This window comes from Echinops telfairi, unplaced genomic scaffold (assembly GCF_000313985.2).
Source record: "Echinops telfairi isolate 266 unplaced genomic scaffold, ASM31398v2 ScPeMD7_7458;HRSCAF=8496, whole genome shotgun sequence".
Lineage (NCBI taxonomy): Eukaryota > Metazoa > Chordata > Mammalia > Afrosoricida > Tenrecidae > Echinops > Echinops telfairi.
The window spans coordinates 26,240,501-26,263,565 of NW_022111358.1; the positions used below are offsets into that span (position 1 = coordinate 26,240,501).

Here is a 23,065-nt window from a genome sequence, read left to right on the forward strand (position 1 = left end):
ATTTGTGGGCTTGGGCAGCATTGGGTTGGGATGTTTTCGTGATGCACATTTTCTTTACATAAAACTCTTATACATGAGTTGCTGTGGATTTGTTTCTCCAAGTACCTAGACTAAGACACATGGCAACCTCGCATGTTGCAGAGTGGACATGCTCCATAGAGATTTCTTGGCTGTCGTGTTTACAGACACAGATCACTAGAACTTTTTCCACAGTGCCACTGGGCAGGAATCTGGGTAGACCTTCATGTTTAGAAGCCTAGTACATGTAACTGATGCTGTTGTCTGGTACCTTGAGCTGATTTCCAACTCAGCATCAGAACAAAACATTGTGTGGTCCTGCAACACGCTCACAATTGTTGCTATGTTTGAACCCATTGCTGCACCAATGTGTCAATTTGTGTCCTTTAGGGTTTTTCGCTTCTTAGCTGACCCTATACCAAATATGATGTCCTTTATCAGGGATTGGTCTTTCCTAATAACATATCTGTAGTCTCGCCATCCTTTCTTCTAAGGACCGTTCTGGCTACACATCTTCTCAGACAGATAAAAACTATGGCTTGAATCAATTGTACTTTAATAAAAAATGATTATCATTTTCTTTAACACTTTAAAGAGATCTTATCCAGCAGATCTGGCAAATGCTGGGGCTTTTTGTTTGATTTGACTGCTACTTCCATGACTGCTGATTGTGGGTCCAACTAAAACGAAATCCTTCATAATTTTGATCTTTTTTCAGTTTATCATGATGGTCTGTTGGTCCAGTTTGAAGATCTGTTTTCTTTAGAGTTAGTTTAATCCATAGTGAAGGCTGTAGTCTTTGATCTTCATCAGCAAGTGTTTCAAGTTGGCTTCAGGAAGCAAGGTTATATCATCTGCATACAGCAAGTCGTCAATGAGCCTTTCTGATGCCACATTCTTCTTCACATAGTCCATCTTTTCAGATTACTTGCTCAGCATACAGAATGAATAAGGATGGTGAAAGGATATAACCCTAAAGCACACCTTTCCTAATTTTAGGCAGAAGTATCTTGTTTAGTTCAAATGACTGTCTCTTGGTCTATGCACAAGTTCCACGTAAGCAAATTAAGTGTTCTGGAATTCCCATTCTTTGCAATATTATCCAGTTTGTTATGAATGACTTTGTATAGTCAAGAAAACAGAAGTAAACATCTTTCCAGCAGTCTCTGCTTCCAGCCAAGATCCAATTTGACATTAGCAAAGATATTCATTATTCCATATCCTCTTCTAAATCTGGCTTGAATTTCCAGCAGCTCCCTGTGGATTAAACCATCTTGTAATATCTTCAGCAAAATTGTAATTGCACATGATATTCATGACATATGGATCTTTGACAGTTGGTTGCCCAGGTCTTACAAATTTCTTGGCATAGACTAGTGAATACTTCCAGCACAGAATCAAGTTTGTTGAAGTATTTCTATTGGTACTGTCAATTTCTAGAACTTCGTTTGTCACTGATGCCTTTAGTGCAGCTTGGACTTCTTCCTTCAATACCATTAGTTCTTGATCATATGCTACCACTTGAAATGGTTGAGCCAATTATTTTTGGTAGCGACTCTGTGTATTCTTCCATCTTCCCTTGATGTTTCCTGCATCTTTCAGCATTTTGCCCATAGAGTCCAGTAATATTATAATTCAAGGCTTACTTTTTTTTTTCTTTCAGTTTTTCAGCTCAAGAAATTCTGAGCATGTTCTTCCTTTTTGGTTATCTAACTTCAGGACTTGACACCTTTTAATATAAAGCTTTACTTGATCTTCTCAAGCTGACATTTTTGAAATTTTCTGTTCTGCTCAGTTACTCCATAATTTCTTCCATTCACTTTAGTACTACTCTATGCTGAAAAGCACAGTTCAGAGCCTCAGCTGACATCCACTCTGGTCTTTCTTTCTTCCTGTCTTTCTAATGACCTTTTGCTCTCTTCATATATGATGTTCTTGATATCCTACCACAACTGGTCTGGTGTTTGGTCATTAGTGTTAAATGCATCAAATCTGTTCTGGAGATAGTCTGTAAATTCAAGTGGGATATGGAGATAGTCTGTAAATTCAAGTGGTGTATATATATATATATATATATCATATACATATACACATATATACTCAGGGTCTCTTTTGGCTCTCGTGGATTTGTTTTATATTGTTTCAGCTTCATCCTGAACTTGCCTAAGAGCAACTGATGCTCTGTTCCACAGTAACCCCTAACCTTGTTTTGGCTGGTGATATTGAGTCATTAATAGATGTCATTAATTTGATTCCTGGTGAGATTTATGTGTATGTGTTGTTGGAAAATGAAGTTGGTGTGGGAAAATTCTATCAAGTGATTTCCAGCTTTGGTTTATTACCAAAGCCATATTTCTCAACAACTGTCCCCCCCCTTCATTTACAATACCCCATTCTAATCAACAGTAATTTACCTGTGTATCCTGATTGTATATTTGACCAAATTTAGACTGAGGAAGTTGGTAGCATTCAATTTCTCCATCACTAGCTTTAGTGGTTGGTGTATCAGTTTGAGTAATAGTTGTATTAACTAGTCTTCCTTATAGGTATACAAATAGTATCCTATCACAGCACTGTACTTCAAGAGAGACCTTCAAATGTTCTTTTTGATAAAGGTGACACTATTCCTTTTTTTTTTTTTTTTAACGCAAAAAACAGTAGTTTATTTTATCACACATTTGGAGGCTCACAGGTTAAATTCAGGACACCACAGGGAGAAGGTCGTCATTTCTTTTCAATTTCCTATTTCTTGGTCCCTTGATGATCTTTATGTGACATAATATGTACACACTATTCCTTTTCAATGTCATCTCTGCATAGTAAATGATAATTGCCTGATTAAAAACAATCAATACCATCTATTTTTGCTCCCTAAGCCTCAGATGTTGATCTTTATGTGTTCCATTTCATTTGACAACCTTTTTTTTACATTTTTAAAATCATTTTATTGGGGGCTCATACAACTCATCACAATCCAGACATACATCAATTGTGTAAAGCACATTTGTACATTCATTGGTCTCATCATTCTCAAAACATTTGCTCTCCACTTAAGCCCCTGTATCAGCTCCTCCCTCCCCGCTGCCCCCTAATTTATGACAACTTTTAATTGTCCTATCTTCATACTGTGTACAGTCCATGTTCTAATTATTAATGGCTATTTGAAAGTGTTCCTTATTTCATCATGCCTCCTCAGCAAATCCTGAAAGCTTTGTTCCATCCATGTCATTAAAGTAGACCCTATTTCCAACCTAAGAACCTTCCAACCTAAGGGACCCATGTTCCTGCACTATTTCAGATAATGTGCCTCTGTTATTCTTAGTTTTCAGTGGCTAATCCCTCTAAGGTGGGTAGCCTATTACTTCTTCTTAGGCTGTCTTAGTCTAGAAGCTCCACTGCAACCTGTCCTGGCTGGTGTTTGAAAGACCAGTGGTACACCTTCCAGAATCACAACAACACACAAGTCATCAAAGAAGGACAAAATAACATACATATCAAGTACATCGCTACTGTTTACTCTGAACCACTCAATTGGGGTAGGTTTTATTTTTTAAAAGTAAACTCAAAAGGAAAAATATACTAAAAATGTACAACATTAATTACATATACACATATTAATTAGTTGGGGAAGCAGGGACTCAAAGTCAAACAAGTTAATATATGTACGCAAAGCCTAATACAATATTTTAGGGCCTTCAAATAGAGGGGCTTCAAAAAGTTCATGGAAATTTTTCATTATCTTTCCATTAATTTCCCACAAACTTTTTGTAGCTCTCTTATATATGAACAAAAGCAATTCACCATTAAGCTAAAAGCACACTCAAGTTTTTCACTTCTTCGTTTATATAGATGGTCTCTAAACTATCATAACTGTAAATCTGATTTTTTTCTTTTAAATTCATATCGCTTACGTATATCCAGAAGGGCCAAGGAGAATGTGTACTTTGAGTTATTTTCTAGCATAGTAAGAATTTGTGTGTAAATAAATTAAAAATGATAATTATTAATTTTTTTTAAAAGAATGTGTAAAATCCTAACTGTCAGTTCATCTTTGGAATGACTGGTGTACATTAGACAGGCAGCAGGAAACAGAAATGTAGTCTTTAACCACCAGCTGAGTGCTTCTGCTACCCAGGCACACGGAATTCATCCTCATTTTCACTGGAATCTTATTTTAACTTGAGATTATTGACACAAACCACTACTTTTGCCTCAGAAGCAAATTTTAATTTACAAATTAAAACAACTTTGCTAAAGACCAAACGATCTCCAACTAAAAAAATCCTCAAACTAAAACGATTTGCCACATAGAAACTTTGTAGCCTCCTAACTCCTGCCGCCACAAAAGTCACTCACTCACTCACTCACTCGGGCCAAGCTGCTGAAATCACACCCTGCTGCTGCTCTCCTCTACTCACCCTGGGAAATCCCCGCCGTCTTCCCTCTGCTTTGCCAGGAGGGAGCGCCCTTAAAGAACTCTGTTACTACAGAAGTTAGGCGTTGAAGTGAAGGGACACACTCAAGATTTTGGTCTTCAAAAAAATCTAGAAGTCATGGTCCTTTGCAAGTATTGTTTACTATTACAATATATACTAGGCTTCAAATTTCTGAAGGACAAGCCTGAACACAATTTTATTTTCTTTGTATTCCTGACGACTAGCTGATATATAACAGGTACTCAATAATGCCTTTTTAACAAATAAATTCACATAATAAGTTAGTATGATATGATGAATCACTTTTTTTAAATCATTTTATTGGGGGCTCTTACAGCTCTTATAACATTCCATACATCAATTGTATCAAGCATATTTGTACATATGTTGCCATCCTTGTTTTCTAAACATTTACTTTCTATTTGAGCCCTTGGGACTTTAACTTTTTTTTAATCATCTTATTGGGGGCTTGTACAACTCATCACAATCCATCCATACACCCATTGTGTCAAGCACATGTGTACATTTGTTGCCATCATCATCCTCAAAACATTTGCTTTCTACTTGAGCCCTTGGTATCAGCTCATTTTTCCCTCTCCCTCTCCGCCCCCATGAATCACTTTTTTTTGTTTTTGTTTTTTTAACATTTTATTAGGGGCTCACACAACTGTTATCCCAATCCATACACACATCAATTGTGTAAAGCGCATTTGTACATCGTTTCTCAAAACATTTTCTCTCCATTTAAACCCCGGACATTAGGTCCTCCCCCATGAATCACTTTTATAAGGTCTTTTTAGCCAGTCTTATTGCTTTCTACAAACCATTGCATAGGACTATGCAAATAAGGTGTTTTGTAATCCACCAAGGTTACTGGACAATTTGCTAATTTATTATTGTAAAATGAGGTGCATGGAACCCTGTAGCGGTAGAAACATACAAATAAGATATATGGAGTCCTAAGGAGGGGACTAGTCAGTTTTGCTATCTTGTACAGCTTAAAATAGCCATCCCAGAGGTGGAAATGGGGGACTTGTCAACCATTAAGAAGAAATTAAGAGAAGAGAGCATAAATTCAAATCCTTTGAATTTATGATCCCTGTACTGGGAACCTCCTAGACCCAAAAATGTGAACTATAATATCGCAGACAGTAAGAAACTGTGACAGAGCAACACAGCTGCAGAGGTGGAGAGCCAGGAGACCAGCATGAGACACACAGAACCATGGCTTTGTGGGCAGGGCCTTACTGGAGGATCGGGATACCTCTGCGCTACAGAGCTCTGTAGCATGTGCTTCAGCAAGGCAGCAATAAGGCTAACCCAAGAAGCCTAAGGGGCTAAGACCCTGAGAAAAGCCGGCCTGGGGTTGGCCTGACAGAAGAACTTTACCTGAGTTGTTAGGTGCCATCAGTTGGTTCCAACCAATAGTGACCCCTTGCACAACAGAACAGAACACTGCCCAGTTCAGAGTCATCACCATTGTTCCTATACTTGAGAGTCCATTGTTGCAGCCACGGAGTCAACCCACCTTGTCCAGAACCTTCCTCTTTTTAGCTGCCCCTCTACTTTACCAAGCATGATGTCTTTTTCCATGTCTTTCCTGACAAAATGTCCAAAGTATGGAAGATGAAGTCTCACCATTCTTGCCTATAAGGAAGCCTAATTCTTCCAAGACAGGTTGGTTTGTCCTTTTGACAGTCCATAGTAATTTCAGTATTCTTCGCCAGCACAATTCACAGGCATCGATTCTTCTTCAGTTTTCTTTATTCAGTGCCCACCTTCCACATCCAATTGAGGTAACTGAAAACACCTGGGCTTGGGTGGGGCACACCTAAGTCCTCAAAGTAACATCCTTGCTTTTCAACACTTTAAAGAGGTCTTGTGCAGCAGATTTATCCTTTATATCGACTGCTGCTTCCATGAGCACTGATTATTTATCCAAGCAAGAAAGAAAACCCTTCACCAGTTCAACCTTTTCTTCATTTATGATGATGCTACCTACTGAAGCAGTTATGAGGATTTTGCATTGAGTTGTAGTCCACATGGAAGACTGCAATCTTTTATCTGAATCAGTAAGTCCTTCGAGTCCTTCTCACTTTCAGTAAGCAAAGTTGTGTCATCTGCGTGCTGCAGGTTGTAAATAAGGCCTCCTCCAATCCTGATTCTTCTTCACATAATCAAGTTTCTCAGTTTATATCCTGAGCATAGAGACTGAATACATATGGTGAGAGGCTACAATCCTGATGCACACTTCTCCTGATTTTAAGCCATGCTTGCTCTGCCTACTGCACAATTGCCTCTTGGATTCACGTACAAGGTCTGTTTGAGTAGAGTGACATGGATTCCCATTCTTCTGAAGGTTATCCTGAGTTTGTCATGACCCAAACAGGCGAATGCCTTGGCATAATCAATAAACCACAAGTAAACATCTTTATGGTATCCTCTGCTTTGAGCCAAGATCCATCTGACATCTGACAGCAATGGTATCTCTTCTTCCATGTACTCTTCTGAATCTGGCCTGAACTTCTGTTGATTTCCTATCAATGTACTGCTGCAACTGTTGTTGGGGGATCTTCAGCAAAATTTTACTTGCATGTAATGTCACTGATACTGTTCAACAGTTTGTGCATTCTGTTGGGTCACCTTTCTTGAGAATGGGTACAAATATGGCTCTCTTCCTGTCAGTTGCCCAAATAGCTGTCTCACAGATTTCCTGGCAAAATGAGTTTTTCTTTTTTTTTTTTAAACATTTTATTAGGGGCTCATACAACTGTTATCGCAATCCATACACACACATCAATTGTGTAAAGCGCATTTGTATATCATTCTCAAAACATTTTTTCTCCACTTAAACCCCTGACATTAGGTCCTCATTTTCCCCCTCCCTCCCCACTCCCCCCTCCCTCATGAGCCCTTGAATAATTTATATATTATTATTTTTTGTCATATCTTGCCCTATCCGACGTCTCCCTTCACCCACTTTTCGGTTGTCTGTCCCCCAGGGAGGAGGTCACATATAGTTCCTTGTAATCGGTCAAAATGAGTTTTCCCAGTGCTTCATAAACTCGTTGAAACACTTCAATTTGTATCTAGCAATTCTTTGAGCCTTGTTTTGTAGAAGCCAAACCTGCTTTGGCTTTAGGACCTTTTCACTTCTGGCTCTGGAGCCTACATGTGACTCATTTCTCCTTGAGCCGGGGTTCTTCAGATCTGAATTCTAGCCAATCACCAGACCTACAAGCAGTCCTGTGTGAGAGGAGGAACCCTCAGATGGACATCTAGATTTTGGCTTTGTGACTTAACAGCACCTACAACCACATAAGCAGTTTTCCTTAATGCTTACTGAGTTCTGGGAGATGGGGTAGTGAATTGCTAAACCCTGGTGGAGTCCTGGTGGCGTAGTGATTATATGTAAGGCTGTTATCCAAAGATGAGGCCTTCTACTCCTCTAAAGAATTGCACTCTCATCCCTGGGGTGAGGTCCTACAACTACGGCAGGGGCCAAACCCAATCCAGAGATACATACGGCAGCCAACTAAATAAGAGGGAAATAGGTAAAAAAAAGACATGGGTAGATGGGGAGCAGGGCACTAATCCACCCAAGGGGCGGGTATTGTTTATATCTCCACAGGAGAGGGGGAGAGAGACCAGGCTTCAACCCGGTGAGCCAAAACGTGAATACAACATACCGGCCTGTACCAGGAAACCAACAGAGGGGTCTATGGGACCGACCCCAATCCCAACTTTGTGGACACCCCCAGCTCCCCCTCAGAAGAATGCACTTCAGAGGACACCACTGGGCTACTGCTTGGGGAGAGGGGCACATTGGATTAGAGCACATGGGCGAAACGAAAAGGGATGGAGAGGAAGGAGAGGATGTCCTGGCCCACCAAGCCCTGAGGACGGTGTTCCTGCTTGGAGCAGACAATGCACGGGGAGGGCTGTAGGACCAGCCCCACCATAGGACACGGTGTCCCTCACTGAACCATGGCGCTGCGGGGCACAGCACTGGAGACAGTGCAGGAATAGTGCATGGCCTGGCCTCATCATGCTGGGGCCAGGCACTGAGGGCATGCAGCAGAGCACTGTGGGGGACTGACTGATGAAACCCCCCGGGGAATACCAAAAATAGACTCTGGAGACAGAGTATGGCACCCCATCAGACTCTACTGGAAAACACTCGTAAAAGCCAACAGACCTTGAACTATTTATGGGCTTTTCCATTTTTGTCAGTGGCTTTCTTTTTGTTATTGTTATTTTGTTTTTGAGGTTTTTATGGTTGTTGTTATTGTATTGTTGGTTTTGACTTCCTTTGTTGTTTTATTTGGCTTTGCCTGGTTTTTGCACTTAGTAATGTATCTGCATGTCTATCTAGGTAAGATAGACAGGATAAATAATCTAGAGATGAAAAGAACAGGACCAATGGTTCCAGGGGGATATGGGAGAAGGGAAGGTGGGGGAACCAATCCCAGGGACAAGGGAATAATAACAAGTGAACTAAAATCAATGGAAGGAAGGTCGCACGATGGCTAGTGGGGCTTAATCAAGGGCAATGTAGCAGTGAGGAATTACTAAACCCGAATGAAGGCCGAACATGATGGAGGGACAAGAGGAAAGTAAAAGGAAATACAAGAAAGAAACAGAAGGCAAAGGACATTTATAGAGGCCTAAATACAGTCATGTACATATGTAAATATATACATATATATAACAAGAGGGGAATAGAACTATGTACTCATATCTATATGTTAAGAATTAAGGTTAAAGATGGACATTGGGCCTCAACTCAAGTACTCCCTCAACACAAGAACACTTTGTTCTAACAATCCAGCATTCTGTGATGCTCACCTTCCCGACAAGATCGCTGAAGAGAAAATGGGTGCATAAGCAAATGTGGTGAAGAAAGCTGATGGTGCTCGACTACCAAAAGATATAGCAGTCTGGAGTCTTAAAGGCTTGAAGATAAACAAGCGGTCATCTAGCTGAGAAGCAACAAAGCCCACATGAAGGAAGCACACCAGCCTGTGTGATCATGAGGTATCAATGGGATCAAGGATCTGGCATCTAAGACCGAGAACAAAATCATACCAATGTGGAAGTGGGGGACAGGGGACAACATGGAGTGGAGACCCAATGCCTATCTGTAGACAATTGAACATCCCCTCTCAGAGGGGTCACAGGGAAGAGATGAGCCAGTCAGGGTGCAGAATAGCACCGATGAAACACACAACTTTCCTCTAGTTCTTTGGTGCTTCCTTCCCCCCACTATCATGACCTCAATTCTACCTTACAAATAGGATTAGATCGGAGAATGCACACTGCTACAGATAAGAGCCTGCAACACAGGGATTCCAAGATAGATAAACCCCTCGCGGCCAACAATGAGAGTAGAGATACTAGAATTAGGGGAGGGTGGGGGAAGAAAGGAGGAATCTATCACAAGGATCAATCTAGAACCCCCTCCCAGGGGGATGAATAATAGAAAGGTGGGTGCGGGGCGAAAGAGGACAATGTAAGATATGAAAATAATAATCTATAAGTTATTAAGGGTTCATGAGGGAGGGCAGGAGGGGAAGGAGGGGAAAGAAATGGGGAGCTGATACCATGAACAACATGACAACATGAGCTGACAACATGAACAACAGTTCCATGTTGTCGCTATGAGTTAAAATGTACTCAAACAACATTTCTACATAGATATCTTTATTCTCAGAAAAAAAAAAACTAGAGATAAACTATTAATAGTAAGTATGTATGTATAGAAAAAACATTTTAACTTATTTCTTTTTTTCATTTTCTAATTTCTCTACATAATCACAGACTTATAACATTTTCTAAATGTAACTTTTTACATCAGAAATAAAAATAAAATCATCATTTAATCCAGGGGGATAAATGAAAATTATCAAAACACTGTGAAAATATCTAGTTCCTCAATATAAGTGGCTAGCTTACGCATAAATGTACCTATTCATTCTAAGAATAGGAGTACATAACAAAACTTATACCCAAAATTTCAAAACTTGATACACTGAGAAATAATAAATAAACCAGAGACAAAAACACAATTTCAGAAATAGGGCAATTTTACTGCTCAAAGGACTCTAACAGCAACCCAAAATAGTTATGAGAGGGCTTCAAAAAAGTTCATGGGATAACAGAATTAAAAGACAATGGAATTTTTCAATGCACTTTTTTAACCCCTCTCATATATTCTAGTTCTGAATTCTTAAAAATATACATACTTATAAATACACACATACACCCCACTGGAAAACAGACAGCAAACCCAACCAATCTATTTAATATAGCTAATCAGAATATAGAATATTATGCCTTATTTATATCACTGGCAATTTTAGGAATCTCATGTGTTTTTCCACCTCCATCTTTTTAATGAGGCCACTTCACAGGTTCAAATTTTAAGAGAACTCAATAGGGTCCACAGAAATGTACCACTTGGCCAGATAATGTTTAGTTTTACATTTATATGGGGCATGTAACTTTCTGTTCAGTCTTTGTTCTATCATTCTTATTCTCCAACACCCAGCCCAATTCAATCATTTTTATTATTTGCTTAACCCCAACAAGAACTTTGCTTTGGGCCCCTACGCTATAGTCTTATTTATAGAACAAATGTTTTACATAGATTCCATTCATTTAAAGTTTCCTTATGAAACTCCTATTATCTTTTATTTCAATACCTTCTATTAGAAATGGATTTTTTTCTTTAAGCTTTCTGGTATGAGTACTAGCACTTTAACTAGTCATTTAAGCTATGTTATCTTCAGAATGACATAAACTACTTTACTGCCAAAGTTGGTGGTTTACTGATGCCATTACTAATCTACACATAATTGTATGACACAAATATATTAATAGTTAAATAAGGTTAATGATAAGATGTGAGGAACCATTCCTTTTTGTCATACTAATAGTTTTCCTCCAAAATCATTAATATGTGGCAATCTTTCTAAGCGATTTTGTCCTTCTACACAAGCACACATATAGGCACACATTTAAATATACAACCCTATTCAAGAATAAATGTGTTGATGGTTCTTGTGCCGTATACGGATAAACAAAGGGATGTTGTCAGATTGGAAACTGAACTAGAACACTGTATCAAATAGTATGCCACCAAGGAAAAAAAAATTCTTATACAATTAAATCTACAAGCGTATACCTGACAGAGGAGACTAAGGGAAAAGTTGGTATAAACTTTTTCAAGTGATCATTTTCATTGGTTATGCCCAAGTCATCTATTAATGATAAATTAAAAGGCTCTTTACCTGTCGGGACCTGAGTTCAGGCACTCAAGAGTTTCGTATTTCTCTTGCAGAAGCTGGTGACAATACTAATCCCTGCACTGTGTAGGGAGGTGCATTCCTTGCACTGGCTTAAGTGCTAGTGATTTCACCAACCCTTGAAGTGCAGAACAGTAAAAAAACAGTTTTCAGCCGTTTTTCTTACTGGTTTCTCATTTTTTAAATATTACAAAATAAGAACTCAAATATGTTTTTAAATAACTATTGCTGTTTAAAAGACGGTGCCATAAAGAGGCACGTGCCAATAGGTCTTTCTGGAGTACTGCACACACATCACAAGATGGCCTTTTGTATCAATTAAGAACTTACACAAGAAGCAACAATTTCATGCCTTCAAATAGTTTTCTGACTTCACCTTAAAGCACAAAGATATATTGGCTATGCATATCTAAATGGATCTTTCGGAAAGCAATCATACATACTAACAGACACTAGATGAAATTAACTGTGCTAAGATATGGTCTCTCTCCAATTGGCTCCATCTATTGTCCTGTCACCAGCAAACAGCCCTGGAAAGAACTGCAGTCAAATTCATAAGTAATGTCTAAGGAAACAAGATGTTATGTACTCTCCTAAGATAAAAAGTAACAAAATGCTACCACAGTAAAGGGCAAAAGGAGACAAACTGTCCTTGTTCCTAACCCAAATCTAATACAACTTTCCAACTCTATAAAAGTAAATGGGCTCACATATAGCTCCAGGTTTTTCATTGTTGTAGGGAAAAAAAATCGAAAAATGCACCTTAGCTTGTTTTGAAGGAAAATATTTTATGTATCTTTTTAAAAGTTCTTATTTAAATCGGGTTCTAAATCCTCTTTACATCCTGTTTTCATTTCTCTCCTAATCTTCTTAATAAAAAAACTATCACTGCTTCCTTGAGGTACGGATTATTATGAGCTTGGCACCCCCCAGTGATACAGATTCAGAACTTTTAAATCCTCTGATTTCTATTCTGGCAGTTTTAGAAGAGGAGGATAAAAATAAACCTGATATCTCCCATCTAATTCACAATTCATTTTAAAAATTAAAATTAAAAATTTTAAAGTCTGGATCTCCTACAATTAAAAATGAAACAAAAAAACCTGAGCTCAAACGACGGCAGCTGAAAAGTACACATATTTTTACTATGTCTACCTCTGTATATACTAGGCACAACTTCAGATCCATGCACTGAATTCCAATGTTTCCACCTACATGTTTTTACCTATATGTTTAGCTAAGGTGCTTCCATCATTCTTCAGAGTTAAAGATATTTAAATAACCACTCTTTCATTTACCAGTCAACTCTTTTTATTGTGACACTCATTCAAGCCCATTTGAAGTATCTGGTCCTCAAACCTTAAAATCATAAATATGTTCATAATATCATGAACAAAAAATATGTCTTCTTTCTTCTCTTGCCAGGGACATTTTAATTAAGTAAGAATTAATTAAATAAATACTGCCAGATTTTAAAATGTTACTTGTATGCATCTTTTCAATAAAATGCAAAGGAAAGAGAAAATAGCAGTACAAAACATAATTTAAAGGGTCAAATTTCTAATGTATTTTATATCACATGAGAGTATTTTCTAAAAGGGCAGTAGAAAAAAGACCATTTGACAAAAAGCACCATAGTGAAATCAGGATAAAAAGTAATTCAGCTCCAATAAAAATGTACTTGTATGAGTTTGCGCCAAACTTTGTAATGTTTAAAAAGGCAACTTTAGATGGGAATGAGATTTCAGGCCAAAACTAATTACCCAATGTAATCGTTATTGTAAGATCTACCACAGTACTCATTTCAAAGCTGTGAATATAAAGTTCTCGCACATTCTATGCTAGGCTTTTTAACACACGCGTAGGTTAAAAAAATTTGAGGAAAACCTCCATTATCTTGTAATTCCATTTTTACACACTTTTTGAAGCCCTCTCATATTCTTACTCTATAACTAGCTCCATCATCTAGTTTAAACTCTTAGTCAATCTCAAAAAGCAAATATTTTCCTTCCAATTGTGAATAAGATTATGTCCATTTTAATTTGTTTCAAGAGGAAGAAATTTTAAGTGTTTAATAAAACCACATGCAAACTAAGTCCCTAATGAACCTTCCATTTTTAAACCCCTTATTTTTAGAAATAACTCTTCAGCTCTACACACATTATTTTCTTCATTTCACCCTTAACAAAAACAGGCTGCAATCTACATGGCTGGCAGTTCGAGACCACCAACAGCGCCTCAGGAGACTGGGCTTTCTACTCTCCTTAACAGTTACGGTTTCAGAAACCCACGGGGGTGTCACTATGAGTCACCACCACTGACTCAATGGCAGAGGGAGTAACACAATAATTTAATATTTGAAGTAGAATTAAGATTGTGACATTTCCTTTATAAAACTCTGAAGTGTGGTCCGATTAACTCAAAATCTCACCGTCATCTAGTCAATAGCAACTCCTAACAATCCAACAGGACAGAGTAGAACTGCCCTGTGCGTTTCTGTGACCATGACTCTGAAAAGGTGTAGCAAGCCTGCTCTTTCTTTCACAGAGCAACTGGTAATTTCAAACAGCTGACCTTGTGGTTAGAACCACTAATTATTTCCCACAAATATCAATAAAAATTATATTCTAAAGTAGCAAACATTGATATCTTAACCTAAAGAAAAAATCAATTTGAAAAACAAAATATCCAAGGATATACATACATACACAGACAGCATATTAAAATGAAAAGCCATTTGTACCTTCATCTCCCTCTGGTGCATATGAAGCTGTAATAATATCAATATCAGCACAATTCATCACAATCTGATTGGTCGCCTGTCTCACCTAAAGGGGGAGAAAAATCAGGAGTCAGAAACATCCTAAATTAACACTACATCTTCATCTTGGCCCAGGCAATTTTTTTAAAACCCAGACTTCACTAAAATCGAAGATAAATAGGAGGGGGAGGAGGAAGGGAGGGGGAGGGGAAAAAGGAAAATGAGCGGATTCCGGGAACCCAAGAGGCAAGCGAATCTTGGGAATGAGGAGGGCAACAAATGTACAGGTGTGCTTCACACAACTGATCTATGTACTGTGACGCATTGTATGAGCCCCAATAAACTGATTTAAAACAACAAACTTGTCCACGATAAGTCCCATGATTGATTATCTTGTGTACATAAACAAGCAAACAAAACTAACAAGAATACGTCTTTGGAATGAAAAAAGTCACTATACACTTCGGAGCAGGTCTCTCTACTTTGAATTTAACTGGCCTCGTAGACCTTCTCTGAAGCCACTGTTGTGATTGGATTTTTGTTTGGAAAGTGCCCTAATGAGCCCACGGCAGGTAGACTACTGAGAGAATTTGTCTGCAGCCATCAGCGAATTTCAGAGATATGTTTATACTTGTTTAGTTACTAATAAAGCTATGCATGTATAAATTAGAAAAAAAATCCAAGCTAAATATTTATGCCTCAGGTAGAAATAAATTATTAGTTTTTAAATCCAAAACTTATTTACATTTTTCTAATTATACTAAAAGAAAATAATGCTTGAGCATTTCATACCATTTAAACATGTGACCAAGTCAATGTCAAATAAAAGTAATTTTCTTCTACCAAACTTTGATTTAAATTTAACTAAGATTTAGTCATGAAATACGTTTTGTTATTTTTTAAATGTTTTAGTTTTAATTTAGGTGTAAATATCTAGAGCAGAATAAATACCCATTCTCAAGTTCTATGTGCACAACCAAGTCATATTAATTACCATTGTTCACATTACGTCACTGTTCTTGCTATCTCTACCCATATTGTTTCACCACGACTGACTTAGACTCTACCCTTAAACTTCTCGTCTATATTTTAGAGTTACTGCTTTATTTCATTTAAAATAGCACAATTCTGGTGCAAACATTCTTTACTAGTTTAGCTAAATAGTTAATTTAAAGATGACTTCAGGGGATAATTTTGGTTCGTGGTTTGAAGATACTCTCACAGCTACAGATTCAGGAGTTCTGCCAACTTCATTAAGTCCTGTAAGAATTTGAAATTCTGTTCCACCCTGCCACCCCCATCCTCTTTTTGATAGAGATTCATCTATTGATTCCTTGATCAAAATGTTTGGAAAAGGAAGCTGGACACCATCCATTTCTTCAGGTCTCATGATTTAAGAGAAAGTAACAAAAAATACTTCATTATATATTACAATATATTATATTAAAATATAATGGGAGTAACGATTCCATGAGAATATGGGAAGGAAAGGGAGAAATGGTGAACCGATAGCAATGATGAATGTATAACCCTCAAGGGGGACAAATAACAGAACTGTGGGTGAAGGGATACACTAGGTAATGTAAAATATGAAAATAATAATATATAATTTATTAAGGGGTTCATGAGGGTGGTAGAGTGGACAAGGGAGGGAATAAAGAGGAGCTGATATCAAGGGGTTCAAGTAGAAAGAAAATGTTTTGAAAATGATGATGGCAACATCTGTACAAGTTTGCTTGCTTTAATTTATAACTGATTTATGGATTGTTATAATATTGTAAGAGCCCCCAATAAAATGATAAATACGTATATTACAATATATTTCAACCTGTGTGTAAAACCCACTAAGAATTAAAAAAAACACACACACATTAAGAGGTCTTTCGGGGGGTAGGAAGGGGAAGGGAGGGGACAAAGAGGAGCTGATATCAAGGAGTTCAAGAAGAAAATGTTTTGAAACTGACTGTGGTAGCAATAGTACAATACTTCATAATGTGATTGAACTATGTTATGATATCTGTAAGAGTTCCCCATATAACAAAAAAGAGGCCGTTTGTGAGGATAGAGGAAAATATCATACTATAAACTATGTCAAAACTTCATAAACCATTCTTCATGTTTTTCTTTCCCCAAACATTTCAGATTTAACAGATACCAAAATGTACTAACTACCAAAGTTAAATGAACTTTTAAGACTTTGTCCATTTGCCTCAGATTAAAAAATATATTTGTATATAGAGAGAAAACATGCTTTGGTGGTACAGAGGTTATACGGTAAGCTTAAGGTTCATGGTTTGAACCAACAGCCAGTGCACTGGAGTAAAATGTGGCAATCTGCAAACCCTCTGGGGCAGGCAGTTCTACATCCTACAACATTGCCTATTAGTTGAGCTCAACAGCGATAAAACAGTGAAAGCCTTTTCTCCTCGTTTCCTACCCAAAGCTGATGTATACTTTTAAGACTCGGTCTTAGAACTTTGCTAGATCTACCAACAGCATTTTATAATTTTATACACATGGTATCGAAATATGTGTAACATTTTCAATTTGCTTTTTTTGTTTAGCATTATATTTTTGAGATGGGTTAATACGTACAGATGTGGATTAAATTCATTCATTTTAACTACTGCAAATAGTATTCCATTCTATAACTAAGCTATAATTTCATCTTGAAGGAAGGGTATTTCTACTTTTTTATTATCTAAAGTAGTACCATAATACATCTTGATACCTGACATAGACTTTCTTCAGGGAATGACAGGGGGGAACAAGCAAATAACTACAGAGGACTCTAACAACAAGACTGGCTAGTTCTGCCACTCCACTGGGTATAAAGCGAGCCATTTCAGAAACCAGAAGAGAAATCTCTGCCCATCGAGAAAAGGGAGTCACCTGCGTGTGAAGTCCCTGCCTGCAGTGAAGTGGCGAGGCAGCAAAGGCCTCCATCAAGAGCTTTTCTGCAGCCAGGTATTTGGCCAGGAGGCTGGCTTGCAGAGTGGGGTACTCGTTGAATATTTATCAGTGCTAATGAGCTTTGTAACACTGGAGAAAGGCCAGGGGCCACAAGGCTGAGGACCACAGAGATGTGCCTGCCAGCAGGACTAACAAAGAAGCACTGCTGTGGACTAAAGGTCTATATATATCCTTTTACGGGTTCTTTAATCTCGACTTGTGATAACCTGTTACCTTGTCCAATATACCCCCATCATCGTGAATATTGTCTGTGAGTTCTGTGTAGCCACCGCAAAGAAACAGAACAGAGCGTGCGAAATGAATAAAGGATTTTGGAGGGTCTGACCTCTGCCTTGTGGCAATGGGCCCCGAGGCAGTGTGAGTTGGATTCTTTCTCCCCCAGTGTAGCCAAAAAGGAGCCCTGGTAGTATGGTGGTTACATGTTGAGCTACGATCTGCATGATCAGCAGTCTGAAACCATCAGCAGCAGCTCCTTGGGAGGAAGACCAGGCTTTCTACTCTTGAGCACAGTTACGGTGTCAGAAACCCACAGGAGGTCACTGTAAGTCAGCACTGACTCCACCCCAGTGCGTTGGTTTTTTGGTTTGGGGTAGCCAGAGGAAGTCAGACTCAGCCTTCTTGACATTTCTCCACAGCACCAGTGAAGCAGGTATTGTAAATGAGTGCAACAGGCCAAATGGGGGTTATGCCTAAGCCTCTCAGTATGGAGAAAGTACCGTATATACTCATGTATAAGCCGAGTTTTTCAGCACATTTTAAACAGTTTTTGTGGTAAAATTGGGTGCCTCAGGTGATATGCAGGTCCGCTTATACTCGAGTATATGCAGTATCCATTTCTTAGAAGCACCCAAGTGGATCTAAAAAACAAGTTTAGTGCTGACAATTTTTCAAAAGATCCCACAAATTCAGATTTGATGTACAGTCTCCCAATTTTCAAATGCCAGCAACTAAGCAAAACACATACAGGTCAGTCAACAATGTTTTCACCTTGAGATGCTTGAACATAACACAGTTCGGCGAAGACATCAAAGTAATGTTATTTAGATGAAAAAGCTTAACCTAACAATAATTTTATTAATAACCAATACCATTTTAAACCTGATTAATTTTAAGCTAAAATTACTTGACCTAAATTACAGACAGTTAGCTAGCAGGCCTATAACAGACTGTCAAAATCTCTAACACATAGAGATTTTGTGTTAGAGTTCCAAACATAGAATGGAACTTGTTTAGCCCTTAAAAAAATAAACCATTCTCAAAAGAATTGTTTCAAAACAGTCATTTAACAAAGTTTTTATTTTTTCACGTGGTGATATTCTTCATTGTTTATTTCACTAAACCATACCTAAACAATACTAAAGCCTTTATGTCCCAACTGGCCTTTTATAAGACTACATTTAAACAAACAAACAAACAAAACAGGGGAAAAGGTCTTTTGCCTCTCCATAAACTGCCTTGGGAAAAACTTCAAAAACATGAAGAAACTAAACATGTACTGACTTAGTGGGGTGTGCCCAGAGTGAAGACTTTTATAGTTTGACGTTTATGCTGCCTGAACAATAACAGTGGTTTCAGTAGCTGGCCTTAATCCTCTTATCTAGGCAACTACATTTTCATCCATCAACATCTCCAGTGAATTTAATGGTAGCCAAGCACTTAATCCCCCAATGTCAAAATACCTGTAGAGCATTGCATGTGCCAACTCACTTTGTACACTATTATAGCCATTATTCTGAGGAAAGTGTTTGAGAGCTTTGGAAAGGCATAGTCTACACCATTCAATTTGAGAACATTACTATTCCTTTGATATTTAGGGAAGCCTACCTGTTTATACTAATGAATTAAATTGTGGTTGTACAGCCTTCTCCCCTCCCACCCACCCCCTTCAGGAAACTGTTTTCTGATCAAAAAGTTATCTGAAAATTAGAACTCCACTAAAATTTTAAAAGTCAATCAGTATACTCTGCTTTCTATTAGAAATGCGTTCATTTGGTGTCTGGGATTTTAAAAGGGTTGTATTCAAACAAGCAACCATCTAAGTGGGGCATCAATTAAATCCACTCGCAAGAAGCACACTAGCCTGTGTGATCCAATGATGATGATAACAAAATCCAAATATAATAAAGGGAAAACTATCAGAGCTTAAATTGTGAGCACCCAATTTATGTAGACATCAGTGGGAACCCAAAATCCATCTGCAGAGTATCTAGTCAGATTAAGCCTCTGGTGACAGATCCCCTCCAGCCACAGGCAAGGGACCCGAACAGCTTTACTATCAGACAGAGGTAATTGTAAAGTTGATTGTGGTGGATGGAACCATGGTATAATATGACACTTGATCAGCTGACCTCCCTCTTGACCAGTGGTTCTCAACCTTCCTAATGCTGCAACCCTTTTAATACAGTTCCTTGTGTGTGGTGACCCCCACCCAACCATAAAATTATTTTCATTGCTACTTCATAACTGTAATTTTGCTACTGTTATGAATCATTCGACCCCAAAGGGGTTGTGACCCACAGGTTGAGAACCACTGCTCTTGACCCAGCCTGAATTTGCTCTAGGTGCAAATATTTCCCTCTTGCCCAAGACAGAAATTTCTTCTCTGGCTTTTAAAATATTATTGGTGGTCTTTTCTTTCTTATTCTTTATTGTTATACTTTTTTATTATTATTATTATTTTCTTCTTTGTTTCATTTTTCTGGTTTTTCTTTTTTAATTGTTTCTGTTAGGTTTCCCAGTTTATGAAGCGCAGGAGTGGATGCAGAGAGATAATAATTAATCCAGTGGTTTATCAGGAACAGGATGGGGGGAGCAAGGAGGGGGCAATTGAGGCGCAATCAATGAATGAGGGAGGGGAGAGGGAGCATTAGAACTGGTTGTGAAGATGTATATACAACTATTTTTAAAAGCAATTTAACTGGAAAAAAGGAACGGGGCAGACTTTGTAAGCATGTTAGGTGTCCTACAGTCCTGTAGAAGTTAGTGAAGAAAGCTTATAGTTTTAATTTAGATAAACTATAACTCAAGACCCACGCTACAAGGTTGGAATTTTGGTTGTTGGTTTATTTTTTAAGTACCTCTACTGTCTAACTGCATCAGAATGCCCTCTATAACCCCCACGTTTACATTTTGGACTGGTTTACACTTGCACATACTCAATTTTCAGTTTTCCCTTTTAGAGTCTTCTCCCTTCACCTCCAAAACCCTCGCCTTAAAAAAATAAATCGCTGACAGGTGTGAAAAGTAAAAATTAAAAAATAAAAGCAATTTAACTATAAAAGTGAATGATATACCAAGAAAACTACTTAAAAAAAAAAAAAAGAAAGAAATCAAACTTGAGCTATGGCTACCATGGGTGAAGGAGGATGTTTTTGCTTAGGGGGAACTGAATTTACTTTAATGGTGGTAGTACTATGTGGAAAAGGATGTACAACAATGGTTGTACAACACAAAAGAGTATAATCAATGGCACTGTAGAAATTGTCGAATGGGAAAATGGTTTGTTGTGTATATTTTTGTCACAATTGAAAAACATAATTACATGAATAACAAGGAGTACAAGGAAGAATAAAATGTTCTAAAATTGAATGTGGTAATGATTGTGCAACTCTTTTTTTTTTTTAAATCATTTTATTGAGGGTGCAACTCTTCTTTTTTTTTGGTACAACTCTTCTTAATGTGAATGAACTACTGAACTGTATGATATGTGGATGTAGTGGCAATAAAACTGTTGAAAGGGGAAAAAAATAAAAGGAAATGTACTGATTTTTTTAAATGGACTAACATGGGGTAACCACGAAAATACTTATTTTAGCACTCACTACCAAATACATTGTAATCAATTAGCAGGTGTTATTGACACACACACAGAGACCAAAATGAAAGAAATGTGCTCCAGCCACAAAGACAGGAGACAGATGCTCTACTCTCATCAAGAGCTAGTCTCAGAAATCCACAGGGACTGCTAACTCTGTCCAAAGGGTCACCTGTGTTTTGACTTGATGGCAGTGAATGAGTTTGAGACATAAAGATACGACTACTCTGAGTCCCATCTTCTGTAGCGTTTGCATTAATATTTTAATAACTCACACATGCATAGTGAAAATAGGAAGTACAGAAGGCGCTGTGGGATTTGTGCACATGGTATGGGGGGGGCTTCAAAAAGTTCATGGAATAATAGAATAAAAAGATAATGGAATTTTCCCCTGAACTTTCTGAAAACCTTTGTGTGCCATTATCATTTGCATAAAACTAAGGTAATAACATTCCCCTAGCAATTTATGTCAATGCTGGGCCTGGTGGAGTCATAGGTTCAACACTGGGCTGCTAACTGCAAGGTCAGCTGTTCCAACCCACCAGCTGGGGGAGGGGGGGGGCTGTAGGGAGAGAAGGGAGGCTGTCTTCCTGCTCAGGTAAAAATTAAAAGCCTCTGAAACCCTACGTAGAGTCGCTATGAGTCAGAACTTACTTGAAAGCAGAGAGCTTGGTTTTGGTTTTTATGAGCCGGAACTGACTAAACAGTCATGGGTTTGGATATTCATACATATATGGATATATATGGATATCCACACTCACTACTGTGTGTGTGTGTATGTGTGTAACTAAAGAAGGTCATTTCAGTTATCAATGTGGACATAAGCATTACTGCTGGCTGCAATATGCCATGACATTGCTCTTTTCCTTGCTTTGCAAACAGCAGCAGCTGACCTGATGATGCATGGATGACTTCTCATATAATCAACACATGACATCATGTTAGTATTATCTGCATGTCAGTATCTAAATCAGGTAACACATTTCAAAGGAATTTCAGCAATATCTTCCCTTTCTACGCTTAAAATAGAAGATATTAAAGTTGGTATATAAATGAGGTTGATATATTATTAACTGTTCCATTTGCTGCAACTAAAGAATGGAACGTTAGTATCCTTTTTAGTTTCAAATCCAAGGACAAGTCTTCTTGGGATCCTACAGACTGCACTTCCAACTCCACCACACCCCATGGCTCTACTTCAGAGGTAGTTTGACTCTTGGTAGCAATTTGACCACAGAAGTTTCCTAGAAGGAAGGAGGCAACAATCTAAGACAATTAATTTTTTCCTAAATCCATCTTTATTCATGAGTTTTTTCTAGAATCACTCCAGAACACACCTTAATTTACTACAGATCAGAGGGTTCTTTATGTTATTTTCCCCAACATTGCCAAAGTATTGAAACTCTTTTTTTTTTTTTACAATCTTTGAAAATACTTTATTTATAACAAAGCAAATAAAATGTCAGCTTACAATGTTCAAGGAAATACATTGTTTTTAATATTTTTTACTGAGAGTAGATGACTAAAATATATGCAAATATTTACTCTATACTGTCTATAATCTATCAGAAAATTCTGGAGGAACCCAAGTATGCTATTTATGCTAAATAATATTGATTTTCTCGAGAACTTTCTTCATGAACTTATAATACTGTTATTATTGTTGGGTTTTTTTGTTTTTGTGGTTTCTTTTAGTTTTTTTTTTAACATTTTATTAGGGGCTCATACACACATCAATTGTGTAAAGCGCATTTGT

General features: G+C 37.8%; 1 protein-coding gene across 1 annotated transcript in view; it reads right to left on the bottom strand.

Moving 5' to 3' along the window:
* The window catches only part of NPEPPS (aminopeptidase puromycin sensitive), a 95,770-nt gene that overhangs the window by 69,623 nt on the left and 3,082 nt on the right, over positions 1-23,065 (bottom strand). The window contains exon 2 of the mRNA XM_004707098.3: positions 14,505-14,589. Coding sequence (XP_004707155.2) covers positions 14,505-14,589 — 85 coding nt within the window. The remainder of the gene's footprint in view (positions 1-14,504; positions 14,590-23,065) is intronic.